General features: G+C 36.1%; 1 protein-coding gene across 2 annotated transcripts in view; it reads right to left on the bottom strand.

Moving 5' to 3' along the window:
- Positions 1-185: 185 nt before the first annotated feature.
- The window catches only part of CCNYL1 (cyclin Y like 1), a 35,302-nt gene continuing 10,450 nt past the window's right edge, over positions 186-25,037 (bottom strand). Inside the window, exons 2-10 of one of the 2 annotated variants that reach the window (XM_081260541.1) lie at positions 24,487-24,561; positions 22,668-22,702; positions 16,814-16,914; positions 14,238-14,273; positions 11,746-11,797; positions 10,272-10,391; positions 5,945-6,111; positions 1,945-2,107; positions 186-849 (exon numbers count right to left, since the gene is read on the bottom strand). In XM_081260541.1, the coding sequence (XP_081116667.1) occupies positions 733-849; positions 1,945-2,107; positions 5,945-6,111; positions 10,272-10,391; positions 11,746-11,797; positions 14,238-14,273; positions 16,814-16,914; positions 22,668-22,702; positions 24,487-24,561 (866 nt within the window). In that variant the 3' untranslated portion in view covers positions 186-732. The remainder of the gene's footprint in view (positions 850-1,944; positions 2,108-5,944; positions 6,112-10,271; positions 10,392-11,745; positions 11,798-14,237; positions 14,274-16,813; positions 16,915-22,667; positions 22,703-24,486; positions 24,562-25,037) is intronic. The other variant, XM_081260542.1, reaches the window with a different exon arrangement.

Raw genomic sequence — 25,037 nt, 5'->3', positions numbered from 1 at the left:
CCAAAATGCTAATAAGTAGTGCCTGCAAAATACATGAATGGCAAGTGTTATCCAGTAGCTTTTTGGTTTAAACTGATTGCCAATAATGACTAGCAGCTTCAATGATATGATACAGTGGGAAGGAAGAACCTTCAATACCTAAAAATGCTACAGGTTGCTCCTAAGTGGCTTCATGAGTGTTAAGTGGGCTGGGGGGGTGGGCCAGTGCATTTTTAGCACATGCTAGGCCCTGGCTTTCAGCCCCAGCACCACAAAAAAAAAAAAATTAAAAATAAGAGTACCATGTTTTAATGGTAATACTGCATCAATTCTGAAGGCATATGCAGCAATGGAGAAGAGGAAGGAAAAACAGAAAAAACAAAAAGTTATATGGTTAGTGTCTTTAAAAGTCTAAACATTTAAATGATTAATTAAAAAACCTCACATAGTTCACAGCTATTGGCCTACACAGTAAGCAAATATCTGCATGTGGGTTGAGAGCTTTTGCTTTGGAGTGGTTTTTGTTAACTCTGTTTACATTAAAAAGGACAAAAAGTGTGTTTGTTGCTTTGACAAGGTCCCATTCTTTCCTATGGAGTGCAACTGTCATTGTCCATGAGTCTCTTGAATTCGAGGTCTTTCCTTCTGATGAAAATACTAAAACTTTGCTGGTTTTTGAGCAGGAGCGGTGATATTTCATCCAGTCTTTGTAGATGAGAGGCTTATGATGTTATTACCCCTCAATTCTCCCTTTTAAGAGAGGATAGCATTAGAGCGCTGAATACCAATGAAATTATCAGCGCTGAAAGACCTTCTCATAGCAGCTCTACATAAGTCTTTGTATTTGTCTTCACACAATCTTGAAATGGCCTAGGAAAGTCAATTAGAACACAAGTAGAATTTTTAAAAAGATTCCAACCTTAAAGGAAAAACACAAACTGATGTTAAGCCACACATGCAGACTCCTTTAGATAACTTCATAGTTGTAGCTACCTTGGCTATAAGGCTTTATAGCACAAGATTCTGGATATGCTACTTCCTATAAATTATTTTAAGGGCCAGGAGAACTTTATTATTATTTAAAAATTGAGTTTCCAAAGATGTCAAAGATGCTATGAAAGGCTCCTAACAGCAGTATCATCTGTTACCTCCGTGAAACAATCGGTATTCAGTTTTCAAATTCTACACATCTTCATTAGTTATTATATATTCTAAGCAAATTACAATGAGGCAGAATAGAGGGTAGGAAAGGTGCTACTTTGCTTGCACATTAATTATGATAGAAAAACATAATTCTAAGATATCACCCAAATTATCACAAAAGGTACCATTTTAAAGTTATGTGTTACTTTCGTGGTGAATGATTTTTGGTGTATACTCACCAAAAGTCAACAAATATTACTTTAAGTTACCACCCCACTTAAGTTACCACCTCTATTAGAATCCTATTTACTTCCTACATCCAGTATTTGAAACACCACACCCCACTCCCCGAACTATAGGCCTCTTAGCAGAGCCACTAACTCTAATAAACTCATGGAATTGAACTGTGATTAATATAAACACTGACATAAATTTGCAAACTGAGTAATGACAACTGAGTCACAAGTGAACCATAATATGTAAATATAATCAGGGACACAACTATACAAGTGCAAGGAATTACTTGGGCATGGTAATGTAGAAGGGAAGAGGTTCAAAAGGAAAAGCAAAGAACAGATTTTCTTTAAAAATATTCTGGATTATGGTCATAGAGGAGATAATGCCTAATTTTTAAAAAGTAATGTGGATCCTAGCATAAACCATGGAGGACTCATGAAACATGATACCAGAGTTAATAAACTCTTCAAAATGTGTTAATTTAAAAGTTTACCATTTTCCTAATCACTACTTAATATGATTTAGTCCTAGATACTGGCTTTGGTGGCTGACAGAAAGCCCCACTTAGCAGAAACACAGGCTCACCTCTAGGTTTTGTGCTCTTTCTTTGCTGAGAGGAGCAAACAGAAAATTCAGGTTGTTGTCATCAGCTAAGGAGCGAAGGTCAAAGTAGTATTTGGCATAAACACTGGCAGGAACATTAATATTAAACTGGAGTAGCTCCAAGAAATGCCTTTCCATCTCATTCCTGGAGGAGGAGGAACAAAACAAAACCAAAACCAATACAGGACAATTTTAGTCAACTGGACTATCTTCAAAAATTTCATTCTGAGCTTCTAGGATAGCTCTAAATTCTGTTTTGAAACAAATAAAGGCTACTCAGCTGGATTAATACACTAACGTTCAAACAAGGTACAGCTATTTGTAGTCCTTTCTGCATCCCAGCACTTTGAGTTTGGGCTGAGGGGAAAAGGTTACGGCCCTCGAATGCACTCGTGCTGCTGACTCGGGGGCTCATTCTTCAGAGTTCCATTAGTGCAGCTGTACGATTCATACTCCACGCTCACTCACAAGGCCCCACTATAGTGAGCAGATGAAAGGAATGATGTATGCTGTTTATTAGCTCTGAAGAACTTGCAGACATTTTCACCGAGCTGATAACAGGAAGGGGCTATTGAAGTAGAGAAGCACCAACAAAAGAAGTGGGCACATCACCACGGCAACAAATGGATCCATCGAGAGCCACCGCTATTATCTCTGAGGGGGAAAAACTCTTGAGGCAACAAGGATTCATCTCAAATAAATAAATAAATAAGCTACATTGGATGGGAAAGGAAATCCACCCCTCCTTACCTCAGTGCATGAGGCTATGTCAAAGGGCATAATGCACATTTCTGCTCACCTTAATATTACTAAGGTGACAAACAGTCACTATGATAGTCAAGATACTCATTTTAAAACTTTGGAAGGCACGAAGATCAAAGTAGATGCCATGGGTAGACAAAACCCACTTTAGGATATGACCTCTGGCAGAACAGTGGACTTGTAAACTGTGTTTTGAGAATGAAATCCCAAGATGCTCAGCACCTGCCAGCTCTTGCCAGAATGGAATGTACACACATGAGTGGCAGCTCACCCCATGTTTATTGTGGTAATACTGGCATATCTTTGCTGAGGACAAGTTTAATACAGTGGGAAGGAGAAGGGTTGAGAGCAGTCTTCTGCTATATGACCATATAGCTGCCCCTGCTGAAGGTTTAAATCACTAAACATAAACAGAGGAAATCCTACATTCTAACAGTTTTAATTGCGTAAAATAATAAATTCTTGAACAGACATGAGAGGTTCGATTTATACAATTGAGTTTCCTGGTTTTAAATTTTTAATATTTTATCCACTGGCCACATCAGAAAATGTGTGATGTTCTCCTGTGTGGAGAGCAGGTAGACTATGAACAGAGACATGATTTTCTCAATTGTTGAAATTAAAACCAAACTGAACCGACTTCCAAAATTAATTTCCTGTTCGTATGGCAATAAGTCCATAGAAATGTAAATCAGATAATGTTTTGATAATCAGCTAATCAGGACTTAATTTACTACACGAATAAATGCACTTCACTATCCCTTTTATATTTTCTCCACTAATACATTTTAACTGTGCAGAAATACAGTACTTCATGGGATTAACATGTCTATTAATAGAGGTTTTAATCACTGAAGAAAAGCATTATGCATCTTTCTAGGTTTTTTGTTTTTTTAAATGGCTGAATAGCATACCATTTACAGGCATAGCAAATTTTCTGAATAGCAGCTGGTCAATTTAACTTATTCTTTTGTATATTTTAACAAAACACATAGATGGTAGAAAGTTTTAAAAATTTGAGACACTGATTTTTAACTTTCTCATTGCAGACTTAAAAATGAGACCATTAGAAACAGTCAACAGCAGGGGGATGAGACAAATGTATATTAAATACTTTGTTGTAATGCCTTCTAGTTTCCAAAGATCATAAACAAAAACAGCCTGGCAGGAACATGGCTCCTGGCGTTTCTCTGTTCACACAGAAAAGGCCTTGGAAGAACTGATGTTGCAGCTAGCCCCTACTGCCATCACTGCTCCTGGTGCTCCCCATCTGTGGAAACTGACACATTTCCCTACATCTTCTCTGATCTTATCACTAGACCCAGAGCCTCAGCCAGTTTAGTTACAAGTTTTGAGTATATTTCAGCTGCCATTCAAGCAGGATTGTTGTTCATGATTACAAATTTTGCTTCCTTCAAGGAATCAGGCTGAAAACTGATGACAATATAGTGATCAAAGGCACTTTAGCTTCTTCAACTTCCAAAAATACTTCCCTTTGTTTCAGATTCTTTTATTGTCATATCCTCTGCTAAGATAGTACCAGCAATATCACCAGGACTACTCAGCTTGCACTATTATCAAAGTAGTATTTTCACCAACAGCCACTTCAACCACTCCTAAAAACCACTGGTCCCTTCTCAGTCACAAGTGTCATCACTCAGCAGTATATATAGTTTAGTAATTTTGAGGGACAGTCTAGGTAGGGCAAAGGTAACAAATATGAACTCCTGACATAATCTTGATCTTCCTATGATGCTCAATATAACCAGTGATGCTGCTTTCCATTTTCCTAAATGCCACCCACAAAGACATTTTTCCTTTGAGAGTCTGCTGGAAATCTCTCTATTGTTCATCCTGCCTACCACCTACAGGGCCCTAACCTTCAGTCAGCATGGCCAGATTAGAAGCCCTTGTTTCACTGGTGTTTCTGTGCCATGTGTGAGGAGCCCCATGACTCAGCAACACTCCCTGCACTGTTACTTCATTCTCACAAACTGCTACTGTGGCTCTGACTGGCTGTCAGTGTGATAAGCACTGAATGATGCCCTAGTAATGCTTTTTGGGACTGCCTGATGGGAATCCTAGAGCTTCCTAGCCCATGAGAACAATTTCATTCTTTTCTTTTTTTTTGGTACTAGGGATTGAACTCAGGGGCACTCAACCACTGAGCCACATCCCCAGCCCTATTTTGTATTTTATTTAGTAACAGGGTCACACTGAGTTGCTTAGTGCCTTATTTTTGCCGAGGCTGGCTTTGAACTCGCGATCCTCTTATCTCAGCCTCCAGAGCCACAGGAATTACAGGCATGCACCAAGTTTGGTTCATGAGACCAATATCTAAACATATGCAACACTCCTAATGAGGAGGAAGCAAGAGCACAAGGATCTAAAATCTTTATTTTTGTATCTCATTGTTTCTGTAACAGATTTTCAGATAAAGGGGGGGCACAAAAGCAAATATATAATGTGTGACTCAGGTTGAAGATATAACCTGTCAGCAGTCCAGAGGCTACTTATTTAAAAAATCAAGACTTGCACCCCTTTAAAAAGCACTTGAGGCCGGGGATGTGGCTCAAGCGGTAGCGCGCTCGCCTGGCATGCGTGCAGCCTGGGTTTGATCCTCAGCACCACATACAAAGATGTTGTGTCTGCCGAAAACTAAAAAAAAAAAAATATTAAAATTCTCTCTTTTAAAAAAAGCACTTGAAAGACAGTTTTTAAAAAGCCATGTAAGCATGGCACTATGGCGTATGCCTGTAATCCCAGTAGCTTGGTGGGGGCAGAGACACGAGGATCACGAGTTCAAAGCCAGCCTCAGCAAAAACAAGGCACTAAGCAACTCAATGAGACCCTGTCTCTAAATAAAATACAAAATAGGGCTGGAGATATGGCTCACTGGTTGAGTACCCCTAAGTTCAATCACCGGTACCGTACCCTATGCCACCCCCCAAAAAAGCCATGTAATTTTATAATGTTCCATGTTGTTCTGGGAGTAAACTTATAACATGTTTGCCAAAAACCACTAGAAAAATACTTTTCAACATCAATACAATAACACATAAGGTCCTACCAATTAATGATAGAAACTTATGTATTTTTATGCCTACTTCCAGTATTTTCAAAAGGTAACGTCTAAAAATATTTCTTAAAATGTAAACTTCATGGGAGCAAATGAGATACTAGAAACTGAGTAAGATTCACCAAAACCTTACAAACTCACATGTCCTCAACTGTAATGTCCTTGAGGATTTGGCAGTAGTCCACATTCCATACAGCCTGATCGTCCCAAACCTTGGAGGCAAGAAGAATGGCTCCCAAAACGATTCTTTTCCAGTTGGTGGGACAAATGTCGATCTCAGCATAAGTTAAAAGCCTTTCTAAGTAGACCTGCAAAAGTAGAGCACTAGTCTTTGATTTTAGTTCAGTTTAAGTGTTCTGTTAAGAAGTTGTGAATGACAAATTTCCTCTGTGTTTGACAAGTACCTTTTTTTTTTTTTTAAGAATTTTTTATTTTTTTTATTTTAATTTTTTTTAGTTTTTCGGCAGACACAACATCTTTGTTTATATGTGGTGCTGAGGCTCGAACCCGGGCTGCACACATGCCAGGCGAGCGCGCTACCGCTTGAGCCACATCCCCAGCCCAGTACCTTTTCTTTTTGAGTTCTACAGAGACTTTCGCTTAGGTAAAGCAAGAGGCCCAAGCATAGCCCAAGTTAGATACCTCTGCTGTTTACTCTGCCCATGCAAATTTCCATTCCAATTCTGGTCATAGGAATGACTGGCAAAGGACATCCTGAAAAGCAGCACTGTTATAACCTTCACATGCATAAAGGGCACCCACCACGCACAGGCCCAGATTCAAGTTGTTCATTAAAGACCTAGTGACCCCCACGTACAATTACAATACCTAGCTGATAGTTTTATAATGGTTTTACAGGCAGATCATGCTTGAATATGGAAGTACCCAAGATGTATAAGAGCAGATTTTAATCTTTTTTTCCCCCAACAATAACTAGCCCTTTTATGGAGCTAGTTGAAAATAAGAACTGGGGGGCTGGGGATGTGGCTCAAGCGGTAGCGCGCTCGCCTGGTGTGCCTGCGGCCTGGGTTCGATCCTCAGCACCACATACAAAACAAAGATGTTGTGTCCGCCGAAAGCTGGAAAATAAATATTGAAAAGAAAAATTCTCTCTTAAAAAAAAAAAAAAAAAAAAAAAAAAAAAAAAAGAAAAGAAAAGAAAAACTGGTGGACAAGAGAGCCTCCCAGTGGTTGCTGAGAGAGCAGCATATTAGGTGCAGGTCTTTATGGCAGTTCAGTTTTCTCTGAATTCAGCCCCTTCTAAAAAGAAAACACATGTACAAAAGGATGGTCATTCTCATAGTCCTTATTTTTCATATTTCCACTATTATTTCATGAAAATTCATTTTCTCTCACATATTCTGCACCTTACTCAATTCCATTGGTTTTAAGGTGGTTCAAAGCTGCAGGTCTCTGCATCACTGGGACTCCTAAACCTTCCCAGGCAGTTTGAGAGTTTCATGAGTTATTTTACACATATCAAACATCTAACCCACAAAGAACTGGATGAAGTTAACAGCTAAGTAAATATTATCCAGGAAAGTGGTCTGTTTTCACTACAAATGGTGCTCTGCAAATATACAATTGTCCCTAGGTATTGGCTGAGGGTTGGTCTCAGGACCAAATCTAATCAGATACCACAATTTGCAGATGTTCAAGCACCTTATATAAAACCTTTGCACATCCTTCCACATATTTTAAATAATCACTGGATTATTTACAATACCAAATACAATGTAAATGCTAAGTAAATAATAATTGTTATACCATCCTGTTTAAGGAATAATGACAAAAAATAAAGAATTTTCCCCAAAATATTTCTGATTCAAAACTGACAAATCAGATGCAGAGCCCACAAATATGGAGAGCAGTCTATATGCTATTTAAAAACAGGAAAAAAGATCCACTTTTAAGAGTATGTTTACTGTCTGAAGGTTATAAGACTGACAGTTCAGATTTGGCAATGTTCTCTAACTCGACTGTTTTAAAAAACAAATGGTTATTCAACATTAAATATTCTTAAGGAGACCTCTTCTCATTTTCCAAAACTTGGCATTCGGAAGTATCCTAAGAATGAACCTCCTCACAGGGTACAACTTTCTTATGAAATAAGTAGCAATGAGACAACACTGGCAATCTCTCAACCTTTATTGATCAGCCTGTTCTGTGCTGACACTCATTTACCCCATTAGCCCTGCTGTGTCAGTGGAAGAGAATTCTGTCTTGCCAGTGAAACCAACTCTTCTGTTAGTGCAGTTGACCCCATCCCACTTCTGTAGAATACTGTTCCCACAATTACCTTTTGAAGACTTTGTCTCTACCAGAGGTTTTCCCCCAATATAAATGTGTTTACACTGTTTCCTCTCCACTCTCCACAACACTTCCTCTCTGTTCACTGCATCATGCCCTTGCCAGATCCTCACCTCCCATTCTTTCCCACTTTCCTCTACCCACTGCTGCCATCATTCTAAGAAACTACTCTTAAGGATCAGTGCTTTCAAACTTGCAAACCAGAGCCTTTTATCCCAAACCTCAACACCCCAAGTCTTCCTAATATTGGACAAAGGCACTGTCATTTGCCTAGTATAGGGCCAAAAACCTACATTTGAGTTATCTTACTCCACTGTTAGCAACTCCTGTAGTCTCTACCTCCACTGGTGGTCTAGAAGCTTTCTATCCTGACCTGCCATTTGTCATCGCTCACCTGCATGACTCTGCTGCCTCCTACCGTTCCTCTCTGACCTTCAACTACCTCTACTCTACCCAAAGCAGTCAAGAAAAGCTCTTGCATTAGGTACACTTCACTCTCCTATCACAGTCTACCAAAGTTACCCGTTAGCCTGAATTTTAACTTCTTTTGGAAGCCAGCAAGCTATAAAGAAGGCCCTGGGAAACTGCCAGTGTAAGTTCATGCTCTCCTCTCCCTAGTTCTTCCCCTCATTACTCACTCTCACCACCCGCTGCCCTACTATTCCTTGAGCACATAAAACATGTTACTGCCTCACAGCCTTGGCACTTGCCCTGCTGCAATCCCCGACCTTTTTGGCTTCCTTGCTTCAAGTCAGGTTGCTGATCAAATATCACCTCTCCAATGAGGCCCTTTCTAATCATTCCACCTGAAACAGAAACCTCTCTAATTATTCTTCTTCTTGGCATTTGCCACTACGGGAAATATTCCTAAACATTACTTGAAGTCTTCCTCACCAGAATATAAGCTCATAAGGACAAGAACTTTGTCCAATCTGTTCCCCTTTGCCCCAGCACTAGAATAACAGTACAAAGTAGATACCAGAGAGTACATGTGTAACTTAATTTTAACCACATCCTCACCTATCTAGCTTCTCTTTGTCACTCTCCCCTGGTTTTCCTCATATTGCTATAGCCACTCTACTGGAGACTAGTGCCTTAAATGTTGATGGTAGATCTGTGGGGACTTTCTGTCCACTTTTCATTGTATACATTCTCTGCATTTGAACAGCCACTTTTAATTCCTTACCTCTAATTTGGATTCATGTTCCAATCCTGGATATCCTACTAATGATATTGCCACACTGCTATCTCATAGGGACATCAAACTTATCTAAAATGAGCTACCATTCTTCAAACCTATCTCTCTCCTTCCTGAATTACCTACTTCTACATATAGAAGAGACCTCTGAGCAGTTTCTATTGAAGCACACAGCAAAAGCCCATCTCTCTCCTTCCTACATTATCTACTTCTACATATAGAAGAGACCTCTGAGCAGTTTCTATTGAAGCACACAGCACAACCCTCTTCTCTAAATTCTAATTGGATGCTAAATGATAGAAGTGTCAGGTCACATAATTGACTTTCCACTATGCGTTTGTAGGGAGTCAACCACCTGAATAGCAGTTACTCAAACTGATGAAGTCCTACCTTTGACATTCTATATGGATGAAGCAAAGGTAAGAACAAAGCTATAGCTTAGCAGGCTAACAAAGCCTAAGAACCACTGGTACTACCATTCTGGACAACTTTGTGAGCAGACACATAATTCAACAGGATGGATTAACACCCATTACCCAAGGATCAGAGAACTGAGGGCAATAATTCTCAATCATGACACACAATGGAATTGTCTGCGGAACACAGCCTAGGATATGGCTCAGACTTGCACTCAATCAGTCTCTGTGCACCACATGGTTTTGTTATTGCTCCCCCATAGCATGCCCTGTAGGTATTGTGCATACTGCATGTGCTGTAGGCACTGAGGTGTCGAGGGGATCTCTTCTATTACCTTTAATAATAATTCTTTTGTTATAAGAAATGCATAAACCATCATGATTACTAAAGACAACTATGTGTTATTTACTTTCCTTTGATAAGTTCCTCTTAATAAAGTTCTGATGATAAATTTCAGGGACCTACTTTTATTTGTAAAACAAGACATTACCCTATTTACAAGACCAATTTCTAAACATGCTTAATAAATAAGAAATATCTTACCAACGTTACTATTGCACATTCAGCTGTTAGCTGTGCAGCACTAAAAAGAGTACGAACAAATCTGTAAATAAATTTGTGTTCAGGGTCATGCTTGAAGTACTCCTCTGGAACCTTTTCTCGCTGAAAGAAGAAAAGATGCAATGTAAGTTATCTGCTGAAGAAAACCACTCTTGAAGAAAAGTACTTTTAAGATAGCAGCCTTCACATTGTGCCAATGTGTACCTTAAATAATTTTGAGTAGCATTTCTTTTAGTCTTTTAAACATAAACAGTGAGATCTTACAGTCATACGGTGTATAACACCTTTGTCAATGACAAACTGCATATTGGGATTAACAAGTCCCATAAGGTATAACCTAGTGACACTGCAGCCAAGTTAAGTCTGTGTGAATCCATTCTAATGTTCATACAATGATGAAATTAAGCTCTCTCAGAATATATCCCATTGTTAAACAACACATGACTGGACAAATTATTCAATACCCATCACCATTTATTAAATTTTTAAAAAAGGGGGTACAAATTCAAGCTCAGAAAATTGATGTTCCTTTTTACTTTCCCTCCATAGAATTCTATCAAAATCTATTTCTAGTCTGAAAAGTTTCATTGATTATGTTATATTTCTCTGTAATAAACTTTGGAAAGACTTTAGTTTGCTGTAACCACAGGTTCCAAAGTCTCACTGTCCAAAACAATAGTCACCAGTCACAGTGACTGTTGAAGACTCAAAAGTGGCTGAGTTTTCTAATTTAAGTTTTGTGAGCAGACACAATAATTCAACAGGATGGATTAACACCCATTGCCCAAGGAACAGAGAACTGAGGGCAATAATTCTCAATCATGACACACACTGGAATTATCTGCAGAAAATACCCTAGGATATAGCTCAGACCTGCACTGAATCAGTCTTTGTGCACCACATGGTTTTATTATTGCTCCCCCATCAGCATGCCCTGTAGATATGAGTGCATACTGCATGTGCTATAGGCACTGAGGTGTCAAGGGGGATCTCTTCTATTACCTTTAATAATAATTCTTTTGTTAAAGAGAAATGCAGTGGCATCATTTTAAACCATCATGATTACTAAACTCAACCACTTGTTACTTTTTCTAATTTAAGTTTTCTAATTCTCTTCAGAGATTTTTACACATTTGTTGGGTTTATTTACAAATATTTATATTGTTTGATGCTACTGAAAAGTATCTTTTAGCAAAGCTACATTTTCTCTTATTGGGTGGTACATTTACTCACCTTAGCTTATTAAACAAAGCTACAAGTCAGTTCTTACTTTATTATAGACCTGACAAAACACTTTTTCTAAGACAATTAGATACAGCATGAGGTGGGAAGGAAGATGATTTTGACTTCAAGCTAAAGGGAGTGATTTTCTTCTAGTAATTAATCTCAAAGCAAAGCAGCACAAAATAAACAACCCTTTGAGAGGAAATAGTTAAAAAAAAAAAGTGATACTTACTGTGAGTGGATGTGATCTCTCATCAAATATATCCAGGGATCTATTTGCATCTCTATAAAATAAGAATGTACATTTAAAAATTTATTCAGGAATTGTTAATATCTTACTAAAATATCTGCTAAGAATAAAGAAGGGGTTGGAAGGAGCAGCTTATCCTTCAACAAAGCAAATAGTTGACAAATTCTTTTCCTGGATTCTAGTGTTAGGACCTCTTTTTACTCAGCAAATGAAGTACTGTAAAGCCTTTTCTACAATAACTAGTTAGAGCCCATAAGCAATGACGCTCCCAAACAGGCAATGCCAATTAATCAAATATATTTTCACTTCTCTTACAAAGCAGTAGTGGTGGGAAATCAAGTCTTGAGAACTTTAATGAACATAAATGGATTCAGATTTTCTAGATTTTTTTTCCTCTTTAGTTTTCTATTATATTATTACCATATATTTCTAGTTTCTTCTAGTTTGAGTTTAAAAGTTATTGGCTGTCTTTTTATTTTAAGACATCAGTCTTTTCATTTTAAAACAATACACTGCTCAAACTAGTGGTTCTCTGTGGTCTGTGAAACTCTGGAGATTCCCTTGGTACTTTCAGGAGGCCCATGAGGTCAAAACTGTTCTTATAAGAACATTAAGACATTACTTGCATTTTCACTGCTGAACACTTGCAATGACTATAAAAACCAAAGTGAGTAAAACTACTGATTTCTCAGTATGAATGATACTAAGAGTCATTCTATTCTCCACTACCACTTGCAGTTAAAAAATAATAATCCTGCTTTACAAAGCATGTTCTAGATGAAACAATAAAAAATAATGTCACTAAATCTTGACCTTCTCTTTAATATTCTGAATAAGTTGAAAGTTCACCTAAAGCTTCTGCACACTGAAGTAATAATTGTGTTAAGAAAAAGCACTTGTGATTTAGCTGTGAGCTGAACAAACTGCTTATCATAGAATACTATTTTTATTTGAAAAGATAAAATATTCTCAAAAATGAAGAGTGAGGCAGGCATGGTGGCGCATACCTGTAAACCCAGCAGCTCAGGAGGCTGAGGCAGGAGGATTGAAGTTCAAAGCCAGCTTCAGCAAAAGCAGGGTACTAAGCAACTCAGTGAGACCCTGTCTCTAAATAAAATACAAAATAGGGCTGGGGATGTGGCTCAGTGGTTGAGTGCCCCTGAGGTTCAATCACTGATTACCAGCCGTTCCCCCCCACCAAAAAAAAAAAGAAGAGTGGGCCTGTCACTTCAAGGAAAATAACAAGTATTCACTGCAAGGATAAAATTTGGGCAGTCAAGGTGAGACCAAGATTTTTGAAAACCTGTACCTTCTGCTATAGATAGACTTGACAGTTTCTCAATCCCTTGAGACTTTTTGATAAGATTGGAGGCAATACTAATGAAAGTGAGTTCTTCAATACTATGAAGAAATGTGAACACTTTCCAAATGATCATCACGATATTATAAAATCATGCACTGGTCAAAGATTTATTTCTTCTGCAAGATACATCAATGACTACTAATATAACATGTTCATTGATACAAATAAAAATTTCACTGTAACTAATTTAAGAAACTAACTTTTTATAATGTTTTAGTGTAATGTTAAAGGGTATCCACAATTATCTGAAAGTTTTAAAAATACAACTTTTTCCAAAATTAATATCTGCATGAGACTAAGTTATCTCATTGTTTCTTCAAAACAAATTGCAAACAAAGTCAGAGAAAGGTGAGAATCTAGTTGTCTTCTATTAGGCTAAATATTAAAGAGATTTGCCAAAGTGTAAATTATATCACACTTTTCACTCAACTGAAAAAGTGAAGAAAAACTTAAAATTATAGAGAATAATTATTTTTCATGATAAAAGTTAATAAGGTGGTTCTTTAAAAAAAAAAAATATATATATATATATATTAGTTGCAGTTGGACACAATACCTTTATTTTTTAATTTATTTTTATGTGGTGCTGAGGACTGAACGCAGCGCTTCATACATGCTAGGCAAGCTGCTCTACGGCTGAGCCCCAGCCCCAGTCCCAATAAGGTGGTTCTTAATCAGAGATGATTTTGTCCCTCAGGGACAATTTTTAGTTGTCACAATGTGTGTGGGGGATGCTACTGGTATCTAGTGGGCAGAAGACAATGATGCTGTTAAATACCCTACAATGCACAGCACAGCCTCCACAATAGGGAATTACCTAGCTCAAAATATCAACAGTATCAAGGTTAAGAAACCCTGTATTATTGTATATATAAATATATTTTATTCTCAAATTTCTAAAACAGTAAATGTCAACATAATTCACAGAAATAGATACTCTGGAATTTTAAGAGAGTTCTGAGAACAAAAAGAACAAAACTCCAAATGATACATCTCAAAATTGTAATAAAAGCACTCTACAGCTTATAATGTTTTATAGTTATGACCTATTAACTATATATCATGCAAAGTAATTAACTAGAATAATAAAACAGGTTTTTAAAGAGCTCACCTGTTCTTTATGTGGTAATATATTGCTAAGGTCACACTGTAGAAGGAAAAAAAAATATTTTAACAACTTATCTGTTATAGCTGACATTTTTTTTAAAAAAGGTATAGGGGACCTTCCAATCAGCCCTGAAATCCTCCAGTTCAGAACAGTACCATTGGGCATTTTACCCTTTATTTAATTCTGTTGATTATTACATACAAATTATTAAATATCTTCCCTGTCATTTGCCCGTCTACCCACAGAACCTTTCATTCCATGCGAGTTGTATTTGTCCACACACTTAAGTTTAAGCCATAGCTTTTTTTTCCCCCTGAAGTTAGGCCCAGCATTTCAATTGATTTAGTTACCTTACCCATCTACCCACCATTTTTTATTACCCTAAAAGTAAAAAAGTGAAAGTGCTATACACCAGACAAAATTACTTTTGCATTACTAGTAGAAAATTAGTAAGTGCCCACAAAAGATGAAAATAGGTCTAGCCCATCCTGAATAAGCAGTGCTGACAACGTAGCATGATACTAAACAGTATAATATTAATGGCAGATATTTCCAAACTGGAGTAAGTGAAATATTAATAAACAGACAACTCTTTACACATTATGTTACTGTATTCTTAAGTTATCCAAAGATTCTTTGTATTAGGGAAAAAAGGGTTCTCTTAGGTAAATTTTGATTCCACTTGCTCTGTCAAAAATGAAGCTCAAAATGAGGGAAGGCAAATCTGAATTTTAAAAGCAGGTGTATACACTATTTTAAATTTTAAATTAAAAAAAAACAATATTACTGGCATCAAAGATGGATACTTCTATAGTGCTTCAAACAGTTTTATTTCCAAAATTGATTTTAAAATCACAGAATTTGATGTTATATGCTGAAAAAGGACCACTAAACCTTATATGGCATTTTCATCCAACAACACATTGTACAAATAAAGGGGATGAAGGCTTAAATATGATTTGCCCAAGGTCCCACCGAACAATCAGAAACAGTTTTCTATACTCTTTAATAAGCACTGGCTCCCAAACTTCGCTGCACATTGGAATTGCCTGAGGAGGTTTAAACAGACCTGACCTCTTGAGACATTCCAATTAATTGGGCATTAAGAATAATTTTAAAGTTCCCTAGGTAAGTGCAATGTGCACCAAAATTTGAGATTGACACAGGGTTGAGATCAGAATCACCTGAATGTTTTGTGCACTTTATATCCACCACCAGTTTCCTAAAAGGCTTGTGAGTGTCTATGGATGAAGGGGAAAAGGAAGGTGGGAAAATGCATGTTTGTAGAAATGTATTCTGAAAAAAAGTCGCATAGGTGATTCTAAGAAGGCTTAGAATTCCCCTAAGAACATTCCCTTAAGAACAATGCACTAAATCCATGAAAAACATTTTTCAGAATTTTCCTAAAAGTCAATTTGCCCTATTAATTCTCTCAATAAATCTTTCTTTCACCAATAGTGAATGTACTGAATGATTATTTTTAGAATTTAATGAAAGAAACTAAAACTTACTGTACTTCCAAACACAAGACTTCTAAACAACAAACTCAGTTAAGAGATCAAAAAGTATGAAACCTACATGTGTTAGCAAGGTTACTCTTTAAAATTATATTCTGAATTATACACTGAAACATCAGAATCTTTTGAATTCAAAAGAAGCTGAGGGTTCTAGCCAAAGTAGAGTGGTTTTTTAATCATGGCTATTTAGGGCTGAAAACAAACATTCAGTGATTACTTAATAGATGCCAAATCTCAGAAAGGGCTTAGTTTTTGCTGAAACACAATCTCAACTACTGTTATATGTGTGAGAGAAAAGTTACACTACTGTAAGTGTGAACTTGCAGTTTTCAACTGAAGTAGAAGTTACTGATAATTTAATTAGCTAAGAAATTAAAAAGCTGGTATATTAGAAATAAAATAAGGCTAATTAGGCTTTTTAGACTAAAAAGTAAAATTAGGGATAAGAATATTAACATTCTAAAAAAGCACTTTCCAAACTATGTTCTAAAAAATCAATACTCACATCCCAAGAAGTCATTAATAATGTTCCCTGGACAACCCCAACATTGTGGGGGAAGCTCTCTACCCAGTTTTTGTTGATGTCATTTTAATAAGTTTAAAAGGTTCATCTTGGAGTGTTTTGAAAGTGCATCTTTTATTTCAAATGCCAATATGCTTTGGTGCCAGGAGTGGACTAGATAGTCCTTCCTCCTACAGTAGTTTCCAAAGTAGTTAACAAGTATTTTAGATATGAAACTCATAACTATTTTTTTCCAGAAACATCTGATAAAAAGCACCTCTTCTTATGTTCAATAGTGTCTTAACAACATAAATGCATCAAATAAAGAGGTACACTTTTCCTTATTTGCTAACTGGCTTTCCCTTTCACCAAAGTCTGAGATTAAAATGGAAATTGAAAATTCACATTTAGGTCCTTAAAAATCAATGTATACTTGACCCCAATTCTGTAAACTGAGCACTAAAAAGGACAGTCAATAGCTGAAATTACCAAGTATGGCTGGGATGCTTTTAGCAGAAAGGGGTCTGTCACTCAGCCCTTGGCAACCTAGTTGTACTCACCATTTTATTGTGGTTCTAAGATTAGGCTGGCTGACTGTGCTGTCATCTAGAAATATTGTTGAGCATGAGCTATACTTTTTAGTAAGCTGCCCTGGAGATACCTGAAGGGGAGGGAAATAGAAGAAAATGTCACAGTAAGTTAAATCTATAAAATGTGTTTATTTTCCTTGGTTAAAATGTCAAACGATAAAGCATTAAGATATTTCTTATACTCTGTGAATTGCCTGAGTGTGATATCATGTGTGGCTCTACAGGAAACCCACTGGAGGCTCTTAACTTCACAGATGATGTTTGAGGAATGGATTATAAAATGCTGCCCTTGGTATGGTACCTATAATCAAACCTGGCAAGCATCTATTATGAATTAATCCCCTTAATAAATACTGGAAAAAGTTTAAAATAAGATTTCAGTGTTTTCCTCTTAAGCAATAAAAAGCAGTTGAGAAGGTTCTGTTTCTACTATTCAATAACTACAATAAAATGTAATGCCTTAAATAATACCAGCACAAAAGCATTGTGCTGCACTAAATGAAAGCCTAATACCAAATTTACTGATTTGCTAGTACTAAGTGTCTAAGTGTAATTACACAAATGTTTTGGAATCAGAGGCTATGTGCCAGGGCTATTTAATCACTAACAAGGCTTGGGACCATAGGTCTGAGTCTATTCTCATATGTAGAGGGTAAAATTATTGCCTTAAGATTCTTTCACATCCAAAATCAGATGATAAAAACAACTTTGGGAATTTAGCTTTCACTTCACTTTTAAGTAGATTGCCATTACATTACTTATATGAAAACCTCAGCCATTCATTCAAGATTTTATTTAGTTTATTCTCTTATTTGATCCACATCACAACACCTCCCTGCCTCATTAGTGTTACTCTCGGCCCAAAGTCTTTTTCTTCCTTGCCCCAGAAGTTTGACTCCTTCTACCTTCTGGGATACCTTTGCCAACAGCCACATCACAAAATTCATCCTCCAATTCAATACTTGCAGGAAGGTTATCTCCCACATAAGCAACTAAGCTGCTCCAAAGAAAGGAGGACTCTTACTGCTCCTATCTCCAGATGCTGAGCATAAAATTGGGGACAAGTTAGGGAGTTCAACAACTGTCTGACAAATTATTAATTAATAATCAATTACAATTTGGAAGACAAATCTTGCTACAGATACAAATTAGTGAAAATTTACCTGAAGTGATACTAAAGAGGTGACAATGAACTTTTTGAGGCCTCTAAATAAACTATCATTAAAACACTTTAGAAGTATCCATTTAATTGCAAAGGGTAAAGAGTACAAGGATATAGAGCAATAGTCAAATACTAAAACAGCCTAAACTACATTAAAACAATTCTCATCCTTAAAAAGCCAATAGTTGAATAGTTGAAGATTAACAGCAGCATTCTTTAAAACCACAGATTATCAACAATTTTAATGTTTTTTTTTTAAATAAAAAAAAAGCTAATTCAGATAAGCCTTCTTTCCTCCTATGAATATAATGGTTTTCATCATGCTTTTACTTTCTCCCATCAGCAACCCCTACAAATAAATGAAAGATGGGACAGGGAGAAGACCTAGCTGAAAGTACAGAGCCCTTAAAAGTCACCAGTAGTCCACAGTCAGAAATATCCATAAGAACATAAAATTGCATTTTGCTTGTTTTAGATGTTTTTATGGCAAAGTCACTTTTTTTTTCCTTATTAACAAAAAGTGTCAGAAGTTATATTTTTGAAAAGTATAACTATTTTGGAGGAATAAATTCTCCTTTTAACTAAAAATGTTTTAACTATATCTAAGTTTGGATATGTTTCTTAAGCTATTCAGTTAATATGTATACTGTTGAAAAAAAATCACTACACTGGAATAAAAAGAGGGGCGAAAATGAATCAAAATGTAGACTAGTTGGTAGAACTTCAGGTTATATTTTCTTCCATTTTCTCTATTTACAATTTTTTTTGTATCATGAATGTATGTATATTGGCTTGTCTTTGAAAACATTAATGCCAAGTCATTCAAAATTTTTTAATTAGATGTGGTCTTACAAACTATGAAAGCTCCATTAATGAATCAGCAACTTACTGGCTAGATCCAACCAAAAAACATTCATCACTTCCCTTTAGTCCAGGCTTACTCTAAACTGATAAAGACAGAGGAATCATTCATTTTGTAGGAAGAGTCATTTCTATTACCTTCTCTCCCACTGTAATCAGGCCATTCCCAAATTTCAAGGTGACTAGAAAAGCTGAATGCAAAAACTCTCTGTTGCCAATATATAGCAAACGACATACCATCACTTCCAGCTATTCCAACATTTCAGTCTTGATGACTAGAGGGTGGCAGAACAAAGCCTCTAAGCAAAGCTTAGAATATAGCTATCAACAAGTAACTTTCCCCTCAGCTTGCATGAAAAATTAGGACAACTTGCCCTTTATTGTTAAAACGTTACCACTGCTGGCTCACAACCACAAAAAAACTACACTGACAAACATAAGGATATAAAATACAAATACTAAAAAAAAAAATAGAAAACATTTCTGACAGATGGTTACTAAAAGAAACACAAACAATAGCATCTTTCTTCTTCCAATCAGCACAAACGATAAAGTACAGAATTTTGTAATTCTTACAGGAAAGGGAGTACTTAAGTAGACTTAAGGTCAAATGGCAAAGACTAGAAAATAATACCTACTAATCTGGTAAATCATAACCAGAACCTTACCATCAAAGGTCAAGAATTTGTTGAAATCCTGTCCCCACCCATTGACTTTTCCCATTGTGCCTATAGCCGCTTATCTATTAAAAAACAAAAACAAAAGCCTGAAATCCACCCCCCGCCATAATACATATTTGGGATATGTTTCTTTTTTTAATATTTATTTTTTAGTTTTAGGTGAACACAATATCTTTATTTCATTTCTATGTGGTGCTGAGAATCGAACCAGTGCCTCATGCATGCTAGGCGAGCGCACTACCACTTGAGCCACATCCCCAGCCCCTGGGATGTGTTTTTAAGAATCAATAACATTTAATCAAGCTCAAATTTTCTAACACTTTATGCATTCATGAAAACTATTCCAACTTTTGTTGCACAGTAACAAGACAATACAGCAGGATGTGTATTTGAAAGAATTCTAAAACATGGCCTTATATATGCTAATTACAGGTAAAACTTTTAAAAGTTTGGACCAATATCTTTAAGCATATTGATTTTGTGCTTAGATATATACTTTAAATACAGGTTCTAAATTCATTTATTAAACACTGAAGATTGACCACACATATATACCCCTTTCCTCCTGAAATCTCATTAAAGGTATAAAATACAGGTTTATAGCTAAGACTAGGAGACAGGACAGAGAGATGATTTTTATTGTTTGAAATATTAAAGTAGATAAAAGAATAGAAACATGACAGAAGAGTAGAAATACAACTCTGGTGGCCATGAAGAATCAGTGGCAGGAATAAGCAAGCCAGTTTATCTTGCAGAACCCACAGAGACTCAGATTTCAGAGGCACAAAGCACCTTGGAATGAAACATAAAACAAAGATAAAGGAGGTCAATTGGAAATTTGTAGTTAGAACCCAAAGTCCATCTGTCCTCCATTTTATAGGGATCTAGATATTAATTCTCCAGATATATTAAACCTGACAGTTTCTGGGGTTAGAGTTACCATTCTTAGAGACACTGTGGGTAAAACCTGGAAAATAAGAGGAAAAAACTACATACTCCACACTTCCCTTTCCCAACTTCTGAAAAATAAGCAGCCATGCTTGTACTCCCTAGGTAGAAAAGTGGAAGATCCTTCTCTGAAGAAACTGAACTATCCAGAGACAGGGTGCCCCACATAATAAAAATACTGAGGTCCCAACAAATGAAAAGCTGGGCATGGCCTCCAAATCCTTGGAGTGAAATCCATCAGTTAACAAGTCCTTCTCATACATAGTGCTTCAAACCAGACAAAGTCAGGGTCTACCACACATTTGAGGCAAGCCTCGAACAAAGGATTAAAAAAAGGAATTCATGGGAGTGCTTGAAATTTAAGAGTAAGTGAAAACTCAAGACAAAAAATTCAAGAGAAGGGCTGAAGAATCTCTAATTAGGACAAAAAGACAAACCAGAAATTGGGGAGGGAATAGAAAGAGGCCCAACATCTGAATGACAAGAATACAAGGGGGCAAAAAAAAGGAAAATATCAATGAAATTACAAGAAAATTTTCTACAAAGAGCTAATCTGCAAACTAATGACCCCAATTAAAATAAAAAGGTCCCTAACAGCCAGGTGTGGTGGCACAAGCCTGTAATCCCAGTGGCCCAGGAGGGTGAGGCAAGAGGATTGTGAGTTCAAAGCCAGCCTCAGCAAAAGTGACTCATTAAACAACTTAGTGAGATCCTGTCTCTAAATAAAATGCAAAATAGGGCTGGGGATGTGGCTGAGTGGTTGAATGCCCCTGAGTTCAATCCCTGGTACCAAAAATTAAAAAGGTTCATTAACAAGCCATATCATGCAACTTCAGAATCCCCCAGATAGAGAAGATACTAAAGCTTTCAGAGAAGGTATAGGGGAAAATTACTAAAGTTGGTTATATATAATGTAGAATACAATGGCAAAAATTTATAAATGAGGAGACAATAAAGAAATATCAGGACTGGGGCCATGGCTCAGAGGTAGAGCACTTGCCTCATACATGTGAGGCACTAGGTGCAATCCTCAGCATCACGTAAAAAAATAAATGAATAAATAAAGATATTGTGTCCATGTGCAGCTAAAAAAAAAAATTTAAAAAAAAGAAGTATCTTTACCACTGGAATAATTCGTTTCAACCTAGAATCCTACTTATACTTTTACCAAATAGGAGGAGCACATTTATGTGCCCTTTCCCAGGAAAATGTACAAGAGGTATAATACGACAGAGGGAAACACAAAAATTACAGGATCCAATACAAGAGAGCAGTTATTTGAGATCCCAGATAACTTCAGAAAGATACCCCAGGAAAAATAGGCAGAGAACTGCTTAACAAAAAACCAGTCTGTTTTAGAGTAGAATGATAGAAGACTGAGAAGGGTTGCCTCCAGGAAAAAAGACTAAATAGATGTGATTTAGTAAAGGAAAAATTTTTTTATAGGCATGTGACAAATGTTAAAACATTTGGGGGGGAACAGACAAGTGAAAATAGGAAATTCCACAAAAAAAATTGAAGAATATGAAAGCAAAGAGGCCAGTGAGGGGGGGGGCCACTTACTACATGTGGCTGTGTGAGTTAATGTTCATTAGGAAATGGCGGATTATCGCAGGAGGAATACAGAAGTGCTCAGACTTCAGAAATATCTTTTTAAGAGGAAAATTAAGGGTGAACAGGAGGTGGCACAAAGTACAATATGACAGCAGTGAAAAATATTTGCAAGTCAATGTAAATATCGATCAGTGATTTAATAATAAAATGTGATACATGTCAAGGAAATACAGCAGGGGAATAAGGTCACAGTGGAATGAGGAAGCTAAACTTTCACCTGCTATAAATTACAGGAAATCAACAGCTAATGCTAAAAACTGACTAATAGTTTGTTACTTTAATTAAAAAAAAAAGACCAAAAAATTAAGGCAAAATATTTCAGGCATATCTTTATATCACAACCACGTTACTGAAATTTAACTGTCAGAAACCTTTAAAAACTGACATTACTAAGTCAAAGATTTCCCTGAGTAAATTTAATACTTAAGAAATTGGAGAGATTTAGAAAATCCACAAAAAGTGGACCCTGCTAACATTAATGAATCACCATTATATATATTTTTAAAAAAATCACAGTAGACATACTTTTAATTCACTATAAGTTTAACTGTTTACTTACATGGTTTAAATGGTTGCTCTTCCTCTTTTCACGCACTAAGAATAAAAAAAAAATTAACTGATCAATTCTGGTATAAATGTCATAGAAAAATAAAAAGTAGCTAATTATCTGATGAATTACCAATATACAAAATGACAAAGTTAATTCTTTTTTAAAATAATTTCCAACAAAATTAATAATCTGAATTTTCTGGCAAGATAAATTTCATAATAAAATCTAAAAACTTAGTTCTACTTTTTTACTAGCAGATAATCTATTACATATAAATGAGAGACTCTCCATATACAAAAGGGGCAAAACGAATTGAGCTAGATAGGAAATATAGCTAATAAGATAGTACACATACTGCATACCTGAATCATTAAATAGTAGTATTTTCTAGTTCTACATTTCCTTACCGCTTACTTTAATTACAAGGATCTAAGAGGTGATAGCTCTAGGAAACTGTTTTTGGCTAGGCAGCCATTTCTAGATGCATCTGAATCCTAGAAACATCCTGAACCACCTATTGATAATCTACCAAAATAAAAAAATTAATGGGCCTTTATACAATTGGAAAGTAGCCTATCTTAAATTTAAATTTTTAAATGAGTGTGCTAACCTAATTGAACATGATTATCTATAGCACACTGATTTCATTATGCTCTAATTAAGGCCAGAAAAGTATATGCTCCTAAGAGGGACTTGGGCCACACTTTGTTTCCCACACTGCCTCCTCCTTTAACGCTAGAAGGCACTGTAGTCACACATTCCTTCCCACTAAAAAGAGCAGCAGGGATAGTTTTTTACTTCCTCACACTCTAGAATACAGTTCTTAAAGAAACTGAGACATAGCAATGCTAATCAGAAATGGCCAGCTGAAGATAGGAAAAGTACACACATAGCAACCACTAATTTTTACTGTGCTACATTACCCCAAATGTAATACAGAAGCCCCCACTTTTTATATTCTTCTTGTTGTAATAAACTAAATCAGTTTTGCCTTTAAATTTTTTGCTTTTTTACTTGTACATGGACACAATGCCTTTATTTATTTTTATGTGATGCTATGATAAAACCTAGTGCTTTACACGTGCTAGGCAAGTGCTCTACCACTGAGCCACAACTCCAGCCCCTCATTTTTGCTTTTTAGCAAAAAAAAAGGATTTGACCAAACATTAAGAAAAACAGCACAGATGAAGAAAAATCCTACAGTTTTAATGGTTCATCCTAAAACAATCAGGACACATGAAATTTACACTAGTTTCACACACTGGCTAACCTCTTGGGAAACACCATAATTCATGTTTGTTCCAGTTTTTAATACATTAGGATGAAAAAGCTTTGAATGGCTTAAAAGTTCTGAGTAGGATAAATCAAGATGTGAGACAGGCTCATTTATTTAGAGGACTGTAAAATGAGCTCAAAATCAGATTCAATCCCCATATGTAAACAACTGATTTTTAAAAATTTGTTCATATGAAAATCTAATTAAAACCTAAATCATATTATTTATCTTTAAAACATGCTCTGAGGATCAAGGGGGAAGGTTAAAAAAAATATGGAATACTAGGTATAAATCAATGACCACTTCTAAAGTGTGTGGCAACTGTCTTTATTAAGAGGTAACAAAGTGTATAAACACAAAGTCTACCTGTATTAATTAAAGGAGAGTATATATCATCACATATTAAAAAGTCATGTAGAATATATGTAACATTTAAAATTTTAAAGCAATGTAGGAGTTCTTCTAAATATTTTCTATGATATGCCATATAAAATAGTCCTTTCTTTGGTAGGGAAAAATATTGTCTTACCATAGGGAAAAATATTGTCTTACCATCTGTCTGAGATTTGCTCAGGAAAATTGTGCTTGCCCTTGGATGGTCAGAAGGGTTTGATTCCAAAGCTAAATCTATAGAGAAAGAGAAAAAGATGTGATAATTTAGTTCAATAAAAGAGTAGATGGTTTTTAAGTAGATACATATCAGGTTTAATCACTTTCAATAGTCAGAAAGATTTTTAGTTATGAACATGTAGGAAACAAGCAACAATATAAAAACACTACAGGGTAACTGTAAAATCCTAGATTCTCTCCGCACATGTGGAGCAAAACCAGGCTAGGCTGGGTCTTAGACCTCTTTTTAAAAAAATAATTGAATGCAACTTTTAGATAAACCGTTTACAAGACCACCTCTTCTTGTCCTCCAGAAATGCAAGCACTCTTCTCTGTGCTGATATTACCAGCACATTTCAGGAACAGTCTCAACAAGTGATGCCCTGGCCAATTACTGTCAAACACTGGCTCAATATATCAAATATGCCAAAACAAGATTGTTTTGACAAATGTTTTTCAGACAATCACAAGGCTAATTCTAACTTCTTTCAACA

The sequence above is a fragment of the Spermophilus citellus genome, assembly GCF_964194105.1.
Source record: "Spermophilus citellus genome assembly, chromosome: 11".
NCBI lineage: Eukaryota > Metazoa > Chordata > Mammalia > Rodentia > Sciuridae > Spermophilus > Spermophilus citellus.
Note: the sequence above shows the minus strand (reverse complement) of the source record. Positions and strands in the feature narration are given on the sequence as shown.